This window comes from Amblyomma mixtum, chromosome 4 (genome assembly GCF_055824585.1).
Source record: "Amblyomma mixtum isolate Tamu chromosome 4, ASM5582458v1, whole genome shotgun sequence".
NCBI classification, from domain to species: domain Eukaryota; kingdom Metazoa; phylum Arthropoda; class Arachnida; order Ixodida; family Ixodidae; genus Amblyomma; species Amblyomma mixtum.
In genome coordinates this window covers 154,571,729-154,588,090 of record NC_143015.1, presented here as the reverse complement: position 1 = coordinate 154,588,090, position 16,362 = coordinate 154,571,729, and the positions used below count along the sequence as shown (strand labels likewise).

General features: G+C 46.1%; 1 protein-coding gene across 5 annotated transcripts in view; it reads right to left on the bottom strand.

Annotated features, from left to right (window-relative positions):
* Window positions 1–16,362, bottom strand: part of Usp7 (Ubiquitin-specific protease 7) — a 79,288-nt gene that overhangs the window by 27,210 nt on the left and 35,716 nt on the right. For all 5 annotated transcript variants that reach the window (XM_089588412.1, XM_089540967.1, XM_089588410.1 and 2 more), the window contains exons 10-14: window positions 14,473–14,727; window positions 10,897–11,317; window positions 7,531–7,600; window positions 2,993–3,134; window positions 983–1,138 (exon numbers count right to left, since the gene is read on the bottom strand). In XM_089588412.1, coding sequence (XP_089444538.1) covers window positions 983–1,138; window positions 2,993–3,134; window positions 7,531–7,600; window positions 10,897–11,317; window positions 14,473–14,727 — 1,044 coding nt within the window. The remainder of the gene's footprint in view (window positions 1–982; window positions 1,139–2,992; window positions 3,135–7,530; window positions 7,601–10,896; window positions 11,318–14,472; window positions 14,728–16,362) is intronic.

The following is a 16,362-nucleotide window of genomic DNA, read 5'->3' as shown; positions in this document are numbered from 1 at the left end:
CCCCCCTTAACCCTTTGAAGGTTTTTGACGTATATGTACGGCGGCGGTTTTCTGTCCCGCAGGGTCTTTGCCATACGGGTACGGTTTCGATCTTCCGTTTGAAATTTTGCGCCAAAAGAACAATGCGTGCTCACTGGGGGGTGCTGCCACCTCTGAGGACTTACAAGAAGTGCTTGAATTTTGTGCTGCCTTCTTACGGAGATAAGCTGAACTTATGTCCAGCTTTAGCGCGGCGGCACAGACTGCGGCAACACCCCTTTTGTAGTTTGGGTTTCGCCGCGTGATCGCAACGGAGTCGCGCGAAACTTGTTCTTTTTGTCAGCACTATCTTGCAGGGGCTGCCGAAGTTGATTTCTATTTTTATTGGCGCTGCTCTTAGCTTGCTTATCACCGTTGATCGCGAGGTATTCTCGCCCTCTGTGGCAACGCGCCTATGCGGTTTCGATTCCGCCGCAGGATCGCAACGGAGTCGCGCGAAACGTGTTTTCTCTTTGTGGGCACTGTTTTGCAGAGGCGGCGAAAGTTGATTTCTATCTTTATTGGTGCTGCTCTTAGCTTGCTTATCACCGTTGCTATTCTATTCTATTGAACATTTTCCAGTTGTGAGTGATGCTGTCACCAAAGTACTGTTCCTAATTTTTTTTTACTATTTATTCTCGATTATATACATTTTGTAGATTCAAGATCCGCAATAAAGTAATTTGACCACCTGGGAAAGTTTTCTTCAAAATAATTCGACCCTCACAGGGTTAAAAAGCTACTTCAAAGCACAACTGCTTAGCTGACCTGTGGGCTCCCAACCATGCTTTCAAAAAGAGACTAGAAACAGAATAAAGCCACTGACAGGGAAAGAGCACGGAGAGCATCCACACGGACTGCATTCTTGCAATCTTATCCAATGCTGATAACCCCACAAGTTATGTCATGCAGTATACCCCCTCCCCCCCAATTAATAAGACGTTGTGCTGGGATGGAAACGCACCGTCTTATTGAGGTCGGCGTCGAGGTCAATGGCGGATGGGCGGAAGGTTTGGTTAGACCGGTACGTGATGGCCCAGGGCCGGATGCCCTGCAGCGGGTAGCCCATCTGCTCCGCTACCAGCTCCAGCAGCTCCCGTAGGGTGGCCAGCTTCTTCACCTGGGATGCATGGGGCACACACGAGGCACATTCAAGGCTCCACCTAGACACGGGGGAGTCTTAAAGTGACAGTGAGGAGAGCCCTATTAATATTTTTTTTAAAGCAAAATCCGATAGTTCGGCATTTCATGGCCTTGTTGCCACTTGGCCGGCAGCGAAAGATGCATTTATTTCTAAGAAATTTGGATTCGAAGTTGAAAAAGTTTTTCCCGCCGCTCTGATTCAAACTTGGGATTCTCTTATGACGATACAGGACTAAGTGACGTGAAACATGACGTGCACATGACGTAACGCAGACTCCGTGATTTCTGCCGGCCAGCAGTCCGGTCTGGCAGCAGCCGAAAAGAAAGCTACCGCCGGCCGCACGCTGAAGGCATCTATTGGCTATTGCGGCCGTCGCTACAGTCGCTTCGTTTACGTTTGCACAGGCACTTTGCCAGCGTTACGATGGATCCCGCTCTCGAAGTCGTCAACGAAGTTCTTGCGAATAGACACCTTTAGCATACCGTGTACCTTGTTACCGTTAGCGCAATACCGGGAGCCCGCCTACCGCCAGTGAGCAGGCGCTGATTGGTCCCGATGCTGCAGGCGCGCACGTAGCTGCCGGGTACGTGGCGCCATCTGGTGACGTCAAGGAGATTTGCGCATGCATTGGCTGCGCCTCAGTGATTCGGTGCTTCTCGTGTCCTAGTGTTGCTAGAACCATTGATTCTAGCAACACTGCTTTGTCCTATGACGTCATCACGCTTGTACTTGCAAGTTTGGCCTGTGGCGGCGATACCTGTATTTTGGTTCTTGCTCTTTTCTACGTTACAAGAGCTTTGTTGTCAGTATGAGTGGCGTTTTTGTAATTAGGAGCTGGTGTTCTGTCAATACAGGTCAACTTCAATTTCTCCTCAGTGTCCCTTTAAGGAAACAACGCCTCTGCATGCATGTAGGAAGGCCGCTCGACCAAGAAGGTTACTCTACGTTCAGGAGGCATGACTCACCGCACAACTCGACGACAGAGGAGTTTCATTTCTACGACAATATTGCTTTGGCGCACAGTTGACACAGCGGGGCTCTATTATTAGCTTCGTGTCGACCTTACCCAAGAATCTTTCACGAGACTCTCTTGAAAAAAAAAAAAAAAAGCGCGAAACCTCTGAGCAGTAGTAGTGGCACCAACTTGCGCAATTTGCGAAGGCTCGGAGGAGACCAGAATGCAGAACTTCCCAAAGCACCATCACTGGCATCATTCTCCTTTCCCCACTTTTCAGCAGGTTTTGCACTTCACCCTGGCCATTATTCACGCAAAGGTCGACCCCGGGGTTTGAGGAGCTTGATTTTTTTTTTTTAGATCGTAAGAAACAGACCGGGCCAGGGGATTAATTATGGCGAAATTTTGTGGTACTTCAAGCAAAACAGCAAAAAAATACACACAATGTGCTGCCATCACTTCAACCTAAGTTAATGACAACGCAGCGAGCTATGGAAGGAAAAATGATAGGTGTAACGTTAAGAGATCGGAAGCAGGCGGAGTGGGTGAGGGAACAAACACGGATTAATGACATCCTAGTTGAAATCAAGAGGAAGAAATGGGCTTGGGCAGGGCATGCAATGCGGAGGCAAGATAACCGCTGGTCCTTAAGGGTAACGGAGTGGATTCCAAGAGAAGGCAAGCGTAGCAGGGGGCGGCAGAAAGTAAGGTGGGCGGATGAGATTAAGAAGTTTGCGGGAATACGGTGGCCGCAGCTGGAAGTGGACAGGGTTAATTGGAGAGACATGGGAGAGGCCTTTGCCCTGCAGTGGGCGTAGTCAGGCTGATGATGATGATGATGATGCTGCCATCACAGGTGAAACTGTGAGCCGCACCTTGAAATTTCTAAAGTTGGCCTTCTCAGGGTCGTAGAGGTCGTTGCCCTGGTGGCCAGCAAAACTGTCCTCGGTTAGCACTTGGACACCCATGTAGAGATGGGCCTCGTTGCGCTCTTTCCGCCGCAGGGCCTCTTGCCGCCTGCGACAAGGGGGAGGAAGTTGGGGTTCTTGTCTCGTCTCGAAACAGCCACACAGAAGTAACCAACAGTGTTTGCCTCGGCTACCCTCGGTGCTAATACAACCGAATGTCCTGCTACGACTAAAGTCACCCTGCCACACACACACATCTTTATGAACTGTGCACTGTGGTCTGGGGGCCCTTTGTTGTCATGTTTTACATCTTCCGAAATTCAGGGAGCCAAGAATCTGTCAATATCCTTTTAGTCTGAGGTCAGGCATAAATTGTTACTTTTCTAGTTGAGTTGAGTTTAATGGCGCATAAGCGACTAAGGCTATCATGCGCCAAGCACAGGGTATAGAAAATTGTTTTATGTAGATGTTATACAAAAGTCTAAATGAACGGCGGTGTAAAGGGCCTAAAAAGTTAATTCGTGCAACCTAGTAAAAATATAAGACAAAATTTTAGAAGTGACTCATGGTAAATGCTTTAAAGAGGGTCGGCAACCTCAGCAGCCATCCTTGGCTATGCAAGGATCTCGAGGTCCCCAACCGATGGAATAGGGACCTCAGCCATCTTCTCACGACGAGAGGGTGGCTGAGGTGTGGTTCGAAAAAATTCGCAAGTTGTGAAAAACTGACCATTATTCAGAGTTTCGAGAGTACATTGGCTCCTGTTAAAAAGTTAAAAACGTTTGACTTATCAATAAGAGCTCCTTCACCTAAAATCAATGACGGATGAAAAGGGATGTGTTGGTTGTAAAACAGGGTAAAAAAACTTGTTTCTGAGTGTTTCAAGTTTTCTGCATGAGATTAAAATATGAGTTACTGTGAGTTCATCTCCGCATTTTTCACAGGTAGGTTTGTCTTGTTTTGTTAGTAGAAAGTTGTGGGCAAGGTGTTTGTGTCCAATACGTAAACGACATAAAATAACTTCAAAAAAGCATTCCTGATGTGTGCATGATTTCCATTCTCCTGATATTGGTTTTATTGAGTATAGCTTGTTATTTATCTGACTATTCCATGTGCTCTGCCATTTGTTCCTCAGTCTGCTCTGAAATAGCTTCACACAATCATTATGTGGCATGCTTAATTTCTGTATTTCCTTGTGGGCTTGAGCAGTGCATGTGTCCGCTCTCTCGTTACCATCAATTCCAACACGGCTTGGAACCCAACATAATTTTATGTTATGCCCTTATGTTACGATCCTTATGTTATGTATGACAGTACCTACTGATGGAATGACTGCATTTCTGGACTGTAGTGCTTTCAGTACACTGAGGGAGTCTGTGTAGATAATACTGTTTTCGATGTTCTTGTTTATTATTTTCTCCGTAGCAAGAAACACAGCATAACACTCGGCTGTAAAAACTGATGCGCACTGAGGAAGCCTTACTATTTTTTCCCAGTTCCCTTCCACTACTGCACTTCCAACATAACCTGTGGTTTTCGATCCGTGTGTGTAGAACTCTGCGTAGATATCATATTTTTCCTTTAGTGTAAGGATCTCTTGTATGATGTGTTCTGCTGGAGTTTGTCTCTTGGTGAACTGTGTAAGACTTATATCACAGACCGACGGAAAACTGTACCAAGGGGCAAATTTGTCACAACGTTCTGCAACATTTGGTAATGTTTCTGATAAGTCAAGTTCACGGCAGATCTCCTCAAACCGCATTAGCAAAGTCCTGGTTGCTTGGGGCTTTTTGTAAATATTATTCGAGACGGGCATGTTGTGACGATTGAATAACACACGTGTTTTGTTCGCGACCTAACTCTAAGAATGTATGAACATGTAAGTGCTTTTCTTCTATCTTCTAGTGATGGCTCATTTGCTTCGACATGAAGGCTCATTACCGGAGACGTTCTGTATGCTCCACAAGGCGGACACCTAGATTATGAACTGGATCTAATCTTTTTAGATATGAAGGCCTTGCGAAGCAGTACACTATACTCCCATAATCTAGACATGAGCGCACTAGAGACATGAGCCCACTAGAGAACGGTAGATATGAAGGAGGCATGCTCTGTCAGATTCCCAGCGTTTCCTTGAGAGTACTTTAACTCTTTCCTTACCACGGCACTAGGTGTCGATCGCCGATGAGCGAAGTTTTTGAGCGCGAATTTTGAAAATACCACTGCGCCCTGGACTTGTGGCGCCATCTCGGTGATTGTAGACAAAGTAGAGTTTCCGTTTCTGCACGGTTCACATTTTTACCGCGTGGCGGCGATTTTTAAAGGGCGCGGGGTGCGAAGGTTGACGCGCACTTGAGCGGAGTGATGGCGTCGACATCCGAAATCGCGCGCGTTCGAAAGATCGCAGTTTTGCTCGATCCCGACAACCCGGCAAGTGATCTTTCAGACTCATCGAGCACAGATGACTGGGACATCGATGTCGCGTCGTCGGAGTTCAGCTCAGATGAGGAAGACGCAGCCGATCAGCCGGGAGCTCTAATTTCATTAATTATTTGTGATTGCTAACTTTTATTACCCATTTTGTTATTACTGTATTTCTTTCGTAATGTGCTTTTGTACTGTGCATTTAACACGCGCGTTTTGGTATATAGTATTGTGCTATAAGTTAATCTTTTCCCTGAAAAAAAAAAAAATTTAAGTAGGACCAATCAAGAACTTGAATATTTCACTATGCGTCTTGTAATTTTTCCTAACTCAAAAAGTACTGAGTGCATGGATATCATTTTATACAGAAATGTTGCCTATTGATATACCCACAATTTGTATATTTTGGAATTTCGGTAAAAAATTTTTTGCCAGAGATATTACTCCTTACTCACAAACTTTTTTTTATTTTTTTTTGTTCATGAATATTTTTTTATGGAAATAAATCTTTTTGTATTTCTTAAAAATAAATACTGCTTGAAAGCACGTTCATTTACCTTCACTTTTATGTACCGCATGGCACTGTACATTTAGTAGCTGTTGCACAAAAAATTCGCAACTAAACCATACAAAAAACAGCCAATTTCCCCGTGGTAAGGAAAGAGTTAAGGATATTCATTGCACGGGAGGCCTTTACTTTCAAGTTGTTTATGTGCGGCAGAAATGTAAGTTTTTTATCAAATGTTATTCCTAAGAATTTATGTTCTTAATTTACCGGTAGTGTGACTCCATTCAGGTGTAAGTTCGGATCGATCTGCAAGCCTCGTTTAAGCGAGAAAACAGCAGCCACTGTTTTCTGTAGAGAAAACTTGAACCCATTTTTGTCTGCCCAGATTGCTAGCTTGTTTAATGCGAGTTGTACCTGCCTCTCACATGTTGACAGGCTGGAGGACGTGCAAGCAATCTGAAGGTCGTCGACACACACAGAATACATAACAGAGTAGGGAATTATTTTTGCTATGGAATTCATTTTCACGACAAAAAGAGTAGTACTTAGGATACAGCCATGCGGTACCCCATTCTCCTTTCTAAACTTTTTAAACAATGACTAGTCTGTCATATTGCAACAGGACATGAAACATGTCAATTACGCGTTAAAATGCCAGGCCGCACTGTTTCTCACACGACATGTTCCCCTTATTGCCCCCCCCCCCCCCCCCCCTTTTCATTATAACTTCTATCAGTTTTAAATACCAGCATTTAATGGGGGTACACTGGTCTTGAAAAAAAATTTTTTATTAATGAAGTCACAGTTACAAAATCTTCAGGGCATATGTATTTTTGTGTGGCGATTCTAAATATGTCATTTAATTTCATGTAAAACAGTTCCTTGAGCACTTATGTACTTTTTATGCTAGTATTTTGCGGAGAGGTTTGAAGAAAATTTGCTGCGGGAAACTCGCTGAAATGTATGCCACTGGGTTCTCTTGACACCAAGGAATGCAGTAAGGGTGAAATTGTCTTCCTGCCTATCATAGAACTTAAGTTATAGAGTTTTGAAGTTGTCGCATCAGAAATGAGAAGGACAATGTGTGTTCCTGTGTGTGAAGTGGCAGCTTCAGTACCCTATTACTCAAGTTCTATGAGAGCCAGGATGATAATGTTACCCTTATTGTATTCCTTGGTGTCAAGAGAACCCAATGGCACACATTTCAGCGAGTTTCCTGCAGCAAATTTTCTTCAAAACTCTCCGCAAAATACTAGCATAAAAAGTGCATAAGTGCTCAAGGAATTGTTTTACATGGAATTAAATGACATATTTAGAATCGCCACACAAAAATACATATTCCCTGAAGATTTCGTAACTGTGACTTCATTAATAAAAAATTTTTTTTCAAGACCAGTGTCCCCCCCTTAAGACATTCCAAAGCCCATTCCAGAGAGTTGGCAGGGAGGAGAGAAATTTTCCGCAGGAAATCCACATCAAACAGTTTTTTTTCCCCCAACAAAAAATGTCGAAGAAATACATGGTGCAGATGAAACTGTCTCTTTAGGACGTTGGGAAGAACAGGCTAACTCACTTCTCCTCCTGAAGCCTTTCAACCAACTGTTCGGGGATGTCGTTCTCTGTGACAGGTTGTAGGACCTCGTCTGCGGGTGAAAAGGCACAGAACGACAATGCTTGAAGCAAACGACAATGCACCAACACAGAATCAAAAATTAAATGCAAAGGATAATCCACACTGGTGACGCCAACAATACTGATAATTCGTGCACGTGTTCGCAGCGCTTACGCCCAATGCACAGAATTGAACTGCCCACCGAATGAACAAATGCCATTTATCAGTGCATCCCACAGTTGATTTAGTCCATCACACAGTCCAGCATTCACGTACAGTAGACTCCCGTTAAGACGAACTCTCTTAAGACGAACTCTCTTAAGACGAACTCTCTTAAGACGAACCCTTGGTTAAGATGAACAGTGGTGGTCATTTGTTTGGTTTCCCATAGAGTCAATGAAAAAAAAATCTACTTAAGATGTACACTGCACACGTGCTAATTGGTTAAGATGAACTTTCACGACCAGCCGTGCCCAAGCCATGCAGCTTTACTCGACCATTCGAGCAGTATTTCAGCGGAAGGAAAGAAAAAAAAGCTAAAAAATTGAATGCTTTTTTGCACCGCCGACGATCCATGCGACGCGGGGAGGCACAGAGACCTAACCACGTCTCCGTTGAAAGGGCGATTCTGTGAAAGCAGAACTGTCGCTGCTCCTCCCCTGTGAGGGCACTGAAGGATATCTTGGAAGGTTAAGTGATATGCCTACGCTTGTAGCAAGCAGACGATTTTCTCCACAGACACAAAAGAAAATAACAGACTGGGCAACACTCAACAGTGCCGGATGCACTGCACTAGTAGTGCAATAAATGCTTATGTTGCAATTATTTTTTTCCTAAAAGACTATTTCATGGCTTTGTTCACATATGTGAAGCATTTGGACACACACTGCATGCTCGAACATCATTTTAAGAAGCACTCCTAATTAGATGAACTTCTGATAAGATGGACAGTCTTCATGGTCCCTTGGAGTTCGTCTTAAAGGGAGTCTACTGTACTTGCCGCTTCATGAATGCACCTTTCTGATGGCAGCATCGATGATCACTAACCTATCTGCACACACAGGTCCTGACAACATCTGTCATCATTAGCTCCAAGATGCCTCCAAACTGCCCAGCTAATAGCACTGTCACACAAGCACTCAATCCCAATCTCGACTGAAGTTCTACGCACACTCCATGTGCAAGGCCCACTAGATCCAAAACGGCGAACTGGTTACCATGCAACAGGTGGGACTGCAAGCCCACATCGTTGCGTAGGTGGTGGCAAACAAATCAGTTTGCAAGAAAAGTACCGTATTTTCTGGTGTATAAGACGCGGCTTTTTTCAGAAATCTTGCTGGTGCGTCCTATACAAGGGTGCGTCTTATACGCGAATTTTTCGCGTTTTTTTTGCGAGTTCAGAAGTCACTCAGGTTCATGTTCAAGCTTTTTTCACCGAAAAAATATCACTACCAAAGACGCGGTTGTAACGCGGTTAATACTTCAATATGGGGACCGCCGTGCGCAGCTTTTCTTAGGTGAACTTTATCATGAAACAGCTGGGATGACGACTTCCGGGATCACAAACACGCAACCGTTTCGGAAGCCCCAAGCAAAAGTAATGTGAAATGTCAAAAGATGAAGACAATCGCACTTCTCGCCATAGTCAAGACAAGCCAAGACAAGCCGGTGTTCTTTTTTAGCCACCCTTTGCAACTTTGCTCCGTGTACGTAGTACGAAAAGAATGTTTCAGCCGCGTTGCCGCCAGAAATGGGCAAACTTTTTGATAGCGTATACGAAGATGAAGACTTCATAGGTTTTAAGTAGAAATAAAATGTTATGGACATAATGCAGAGCACTTTCGTTTTTTCTTTTTTCTAAAACGTGGGCGGGTATGGCGTGAGTGTTGCCATTTTCGATCACTTAGCGTTGCTTAAGAATTAGTCACAGGTACAGCGAATTTCGCGATGGTCGCGCAAGCGTGTTTAATTCTCACTAGCCTAACCAGTTAAATTGGGGTGTGTCTTATGCACGGGTGCGTCTTATATACCAACTTTTTTAATGACAGACTGCATATATGGCGGGTGAGTCTTATACACCGGAAAATACGGTAAACAAAAACAGTCCTAACAAAAAATCGCGTGACTGCAACACAGTTACAGGAGGTTCCATCACACATGCATGCCAAACACCCTACCATACCACTGGCCCGTGCTTTGTGGGTACTATGTTTGCTTACAGCCCAGGAAGGCAGGCAACATGGAGAATATGGACACTATTTCGGAACTCAAGCAACACAAAGTAAAAACACAATTAAAACTTCATAGTTCCTACCAAGTACCTTGCTGCATGCTTCATTTTTATTTAGCATTTGTTTCTCGAGCAAGACTGTAGCAGCCCTCGACCGTGCTAGGGGTCAGGCAGGATCGAGCTTGATTGCAACTGGCACTGTACACTTAGGCCTAGCGTGTCACATGATCAAAAACGCATATGTGAGGCAGATGCGAAATCATCATCATCATCAGCCTGACTACACCCACTGCAGGGCAAAGGCCTCTCCCATGTCTCTCCAATTAACCCTGTCCTTTGCTAGTTGCCGCCACTGTATCCCCGCAAACTTCTTAATCTCATCCGCCCACCTAACTTTCTGCCGTCCCCTGCTACGTTTGCTTTCTCTTGGAATCCACTCCGTTACCCTTAAGGACCAGCGGTTATCTTGCCTTCGCATTACATGCCCTGCCCAAGCCCACTTCTTCCTCTCGATTTCAACTAGGATGTCATTAACCCGCGTTTGTTCCCTCACCCACTCCGCCCTCTTCCGATCTCTTAACGTTACACCTATCATTTTCCTTTCCATAGCTCGCTGCTTTGTTCTTAACTTAGGCTGAACCCTCTTTGTTAGCCTCCACGTTTCTGCCCCATAGGTGAGTACCGGTAGGATACAGCTGTTGTATACTTTTCTCTTCAGGGATATTGGTAAGCTACCATTCATGATCTGAGAGAACCTGCCATATGCGCTCCACCCTATTCTTATTCTTCTAGCTATTTCCCTCTCATGATCCGGATCTGCGGTCACTACCTGCCCTAAGTAGACATATTCTCTTACTACTTCCAGCACCTCGCTACCAATTGCGAACTGCTGTTCCCTGCGAAATATATACCCGCAATTATCACTGCGTCATCCTGTCACATCGCGCACACTGGCGGCCCGGGTTCGATTCCCACCTGGAACCCCATTTTCTTATCTTTATGCTAATGTTTCACGACATCACATGAACGATGACATCACAGGGGACCAACTTCCGGTGACACATTTTTGCAGACACTTCCGGCGTCAACACACTCACTGATGGCACTGTCCCGGATGTACACCAGCATGTAGGCATTGGTGCAGTGCCGGCTGACGGCCACGTCGTCCTCGGTGCCGCCAAAGTTGTGGTCGATGGCCTCCTGCTTGGTGCAGCGCGACACCACGTCGTCGTCAAACTTGCACCAGCGGCCGTCGCCCCGCGGGTTGATGAACACCACGTAGTGGCCCCCGTGGTTGTCCCCGCTGTGGACAAGCACCGCGTGCAGGGTGTAGGTGGCGGGACTGCCCGCGTTGGCCCCACCCTCCGTGAGGAACTCGCTCAGGTTGAGCCGCTCGGGGAACTCGAAGCGGTCGTTGATCTTGATGTTGTTGTCCGTCACGTGGTCGTACTGGAAGCGCAGCAGGTGCAGGTGCACCACGGGGGGCAGGCAGGCAAAGATGATGCCCTTCTCCGCCTCCTGCACGCACACACGTGTGCCATCCAATGTAGTGGGTCATTCCAATCATTACAACAGTTCACGCCGCGTAGCAAAATTTATTCGTGTTATCCCTCTCAAAAGGCTCTACACAAAGTTATTACACAAAGGGGTGGCAGGGAAGAACTGCCATATAAACATGCGTAAAGGCCACACTTTTTTTTCCCCAGATTCGTGGGTCAATTTTTGGGGTGTGGCTCATACACGGGATGAGCGAAAAATTTTTTTTTTTGCAAGTAAAAATTTACTAACCACTGAATGAACGGCATTTATCCTATGTTCAATCTTAACTCGCAGAGTATCTCAACTCTGAGCTGGTGATGTGCTCTGGTGCACGCTCATCCCAAAAGAAGCCGCGCAGCAGGTCCGCTGCCAACACGTAGCCGATGTTCCGCACTTCCATCACGTAGCAGAGCAGCTCTTCTTCCAGTTCGGGAAACTTGCACGGCTTGCCTCGGGAAGCGCGCTTTTTGCAGCTTGTGTTTTGCAATGCATCCTTTTGGCTGCACCATCATCGGACGCACTTCTCGGCCACGTCGAATTTTCTGCCCGTCGCACGCTTGCCGTGTTCGAGAGCTAATTTCATGCTTGCCCATCGTGCTAAGACTGCTATGCTCGGGGGCAGCACGCGACAGCCACTATCACCACAACTACAATGGTAAACGCGCTAACACATCACAAAAAGCTGGAGCAGGCGATACTGATGCCGATGTAGATAGCAAGAAGTTGCGGCGGAGAAAAGAGTTTACGATGATGATGACCGCAGCCTCGGGTGCCATCCATAGACAGCACTAGGAAGCTCCTGTGCGCGTGCGTGTCCTCCGCGATCAAGCACATCGCTGCTCGCAGCCGGTGCTAATCGCGGCCACGGCGCATGAATTCAGAAGGCTATTCCTGCCTGGGTCATGGAAAGTTTGGATGCGGCCCTTACATGGATTTATTTGTTTTTTTTTAACATTTCCTTTGGGAAAACAAGGTGCGGCCCTTACAAGAGTTTACACGGTTTACCATGAACCAACATCATTACGACTTTCCATCGCCGCAGATCAAGCTCTTCCATGATTCAATGAGTATGCATAAAGAGATGAAAGGCAGGCTGTACATTTAACTCTGAAAGGATGATTATGCCGTGGAACGACGACTCAAACCTGCCCACTAGCAACGCAACGCTGACTCGCTCACCTGCCATTTCCACCTTCACACTGAAGTCGCATCAGCGCAGTATACTATGTCAACAATTTATGCAGTGCCATTTCGACATCTTCACACAACTTTTACACCATCTCGTGTCATTATGAGCAGATGTTCCAAAGATGCGACTGCATAATTAATGGCAAAGATAAATACATGCATTTTAGTCTATGTGCCACCTGTTATACAGTCGACGACCGATTTTTCGGACTCTCTAGGGACCGCGAAAACGACCAAAAATCGGGCAGTCCGGAAAATCAAATTTCACCGAAAAAATCGCGAACTTATTTCCACTATGCCGGAGAAAGCGGCCAATTGTATTGCACACATTCTAAAGCTCCTCATGACTATATTTCGCCGCACGAAATACCGTATAAACGCGTATAAGGGCCGCACTTTTTTTTTTTCCAGATTCGAGGGCCAATTTTCGGGGTGCTGCCCATATACACGATATGCGAAAAAATTTTGTTTTTAAAGTAAAAACACACCAACCAGGGAATGAGCGACATTTATTCTACGTTCAATCGTCACTCGCGAAGTATTTAGACTCCTGAGCTGGTGCTGCGCTCTGGTGCACGCTCATGCCAAAAGAAGCCGCGCAGCATGTCCGCTGTCAACGCGTAGCCGTTGTTCCGAAATTCCATCACATAGAGGAGCAGCTCTTCTTCCAGTTCAGGAAACTCGCACGGCTTGCCTCGGAAAGCGCGCTTTTTGCAGCTTGTGTTTCTCTTTTGGTTGCACCATCATCGGACGCACTTCTCGGCCACGTCGAATTTCCCGCCCGCCGCACGCTTACCGACCGCGTTCAAGAGCTAACTCCCAGCCGTGTAGCTTAAGGTGCTTGCCCATCGCGCTAAAACTGTGAAGCTCGGCGGCAGCACGCGAAAGCCACTATCACGGCGAACGCGCTAACACGCATGCTGACACGCCACGAAAGGCTGGAGCTGGCGATACTGATGCCGATGTGAACAGCGGAAAATCGCGACAGAGAAAAATGTTGATGATAATGATCACGGCGCCATCCATAGACGGCACTTGGAAGCTCCAGTGCGCGTGCGTGGCCTCCGCGAACGGCGCTGCGCCGGAGCAGATCGCGGCCACGATAAGATCCGGCGGCGCGCCCGAAGCGCGCTTCGATCGCGGAGGTCACGGCGTGCGCGTAGCCTCCGCGATCAAGCGCTCTGCGATCAAGCGCTCCGCGATCGTATTCGCGTTCCGTGTTCGGGACTAAAGACTCGGCACAGATGAGTTCCGTGAACTCAGACTACGGTTCAAGTTCGTGCGGGGGAAGACATTCAAGGACAGTACGAATTCAAAAACACGCGAGCGCAATGTGCCGACTCGCGCAGAATTTCAGCGTCGCAAGAGGCTTCCTTTAAGCTTGAATTTCGTTCTGTTTGATCAAGTTTTCGATATCTCCTGCAGTCTGAATTAATGAGGTTCCACTGTACACATTATATGGCGGTTTGGGTACTGGCGGCGAGTGCGAGCGAGGTCCGAAAAATCGAGTGGTCAGTTGCGGTGCGTCCGAAATTTCAAGCGCTCTTACACATTGGCTCTATGGGCCATATCGCGGTGCCGCGAAAAAGTCCGAATAATCAAGCATGTCCAAAAAATCAGGCGTCTGAATTTTCGGTCGTCGACTGTATTTCCAATGGCAACGTAGCCATGGCTGGAGTGTGGCTATATGCATAGCATTATAATAATAATAATAATAGCCTTTATTTCCATCAACATGATGGGGGAGGTTAGGGAAAAAAAGCTGTTTTTAGAAAAAAAGCTATGTTTTAAGCAACTCTTGATTTGTCCAAGCAAGCTCACGAACGACCGTGAGGATACAGTAGAGCCCACTTACAGCAGTTATAACTGCAACCTTTGTCCACTGACACAGCAAAAAGGCTCGCAGCAACATCGCACGAAAGCCAGCAGGAGAACAATGCCCTCACCTGTAGACCGTACTCGCCGGCGTCGTACTTGTTGTCGCCATCTAGCGACTCGGTAGCACAGTAGTCTTGAAAGCTCTCGTGGATGTTCTTCTTGCCCTTGACGTTGAGCTGGATGTCGTAGAAGGGCTCCATGCGACGGGACGCGTAATCGACGTGCTTGCATTTAATGAACGAGATCATCTTGCCCTCGAAGAGCCGCGGGATCGTCCCTTCCACACAGGTGCCCTTCATCTTGCTCTCCATGTTGTCGAGCAGCTGGGGGAGACAAGGCGCATGCATCCACGAGGCTTTGGATATGGACTAAGAACGAAAACCACGCAAAGGACGATACACTAGGAAGAAGTAGACAGGACGAGCTAACAATGAATCAAGAACAAAAGCAGGCTGTGGTGTTAACCACAAAATCAAGTTTGTGTCCTGTAGAATGGGAGTAGTGTACGAAATCCCGCTTAGTTGCGGCTCAGTTTACGTGGGACAAACAGGACGCTGCATTAATAAGCGCCTACAAGAACATAAAAATTCGTTGGGCTCTCACAGCGGCATGCATTTGCCAAAACACTGTCTTTCGTGTGACAATAAATGCACGCCACTCTTTGAGCGCACAAAGATAATTGGAAGGGCCAAAGACCAGAAAACACGTGCGGTCATCGAAGCCTGGCAGATTGATAGATATGGGCCTGAAAAGTGTGTAAGCGAGGCTTCGGTCCATCTGTACAAGAAGGAACTAAAGTTCCTGAACTCGATTAGATAGAGATTGCTTGTTGCGCATGCGTAGGGTTGGTGATGGAAGGAAGATGTGTTTCAATAAACAGTTGCAAGTCCGCGCTCGTCCTGTCTACTTCTTCCCTGTGTATCGTCCTTTGCGTGGTTTTCGTTCTTAGTTCATGGATTACCAACTAGCCCCCCATCGTACACTCCTTCAATTTTGGATATGGGCACTTCTACTGCTGCTACAGAGGGTGTCCAACCACACTGAATGCAACTTAACTACAGTCAGAATTATGTCTACTTCTAGCTATTACGAACAATGCTGTCCAAAGCACCAGCATGTGCTGTCTCTCTCAGTCAATACCTAGACACAGTCGTACAAACAGCTACATGTATCAACAGGGAAAGGCATCATGAGGGCTTAAGGGGGGATGAGGGGATCGAAGGCAACTTTTCTATTTTTGGACTTAGAGTGATGAAATTTGGCAGGCTGGCTTAAAACAGCATCAAACAATCAGATATAAAGGTTGACAATGACAGCTTAAGTAGGTTCCCTTTCATCATTGTTTATATGTTGTCCCCATGTTGGTTGCTTGTGGAAAGCCTAGCATGACAAAAAAAAGGCTACAGGTCTGTAAATGCTTTTAATATTTGCTAAGAAGTGTGGCGTAAGTCAAGACTCTCTTGATTTTTTTTTTATTTCTCTGCTCCCTTTTATAAAGGACACAAAATGCACCTTCTTTTATGTTTAGAATGTTATCATGCTCTAATTACCATGTAATAAAAACACGCGAGCCTAAATGGTAAATCTGTGACTGCCTTGACGCAGATCACATTTCTGTGATCACAACAAAACAAAGGGGGTAAAAATCCATGCGCCCATTGCTGTGCTACTCTTTCCACGAGCAAGGTATTAAGCTCAAAACAAACCTTCGAGAAAACAAGCCTGAAAGTTCTAAGCTAGCACACACTGTCTGTGTGTAGATGCCGACAAATATATTTATTTGGAGCGCTTAGAGTTTATTTTTTGGTGAAATATTTCAGTGCAACATAGAAACAATGTTGAAGATGCAAAAAAGTGTACTTTTCAAAAATCAACTTTTTTCGTGATTTTTGCGATCTGATCCCCACATCCCCCCCTTAAATGATCAATCCCAGTTTATTTTCACCACCTTCAAAGAA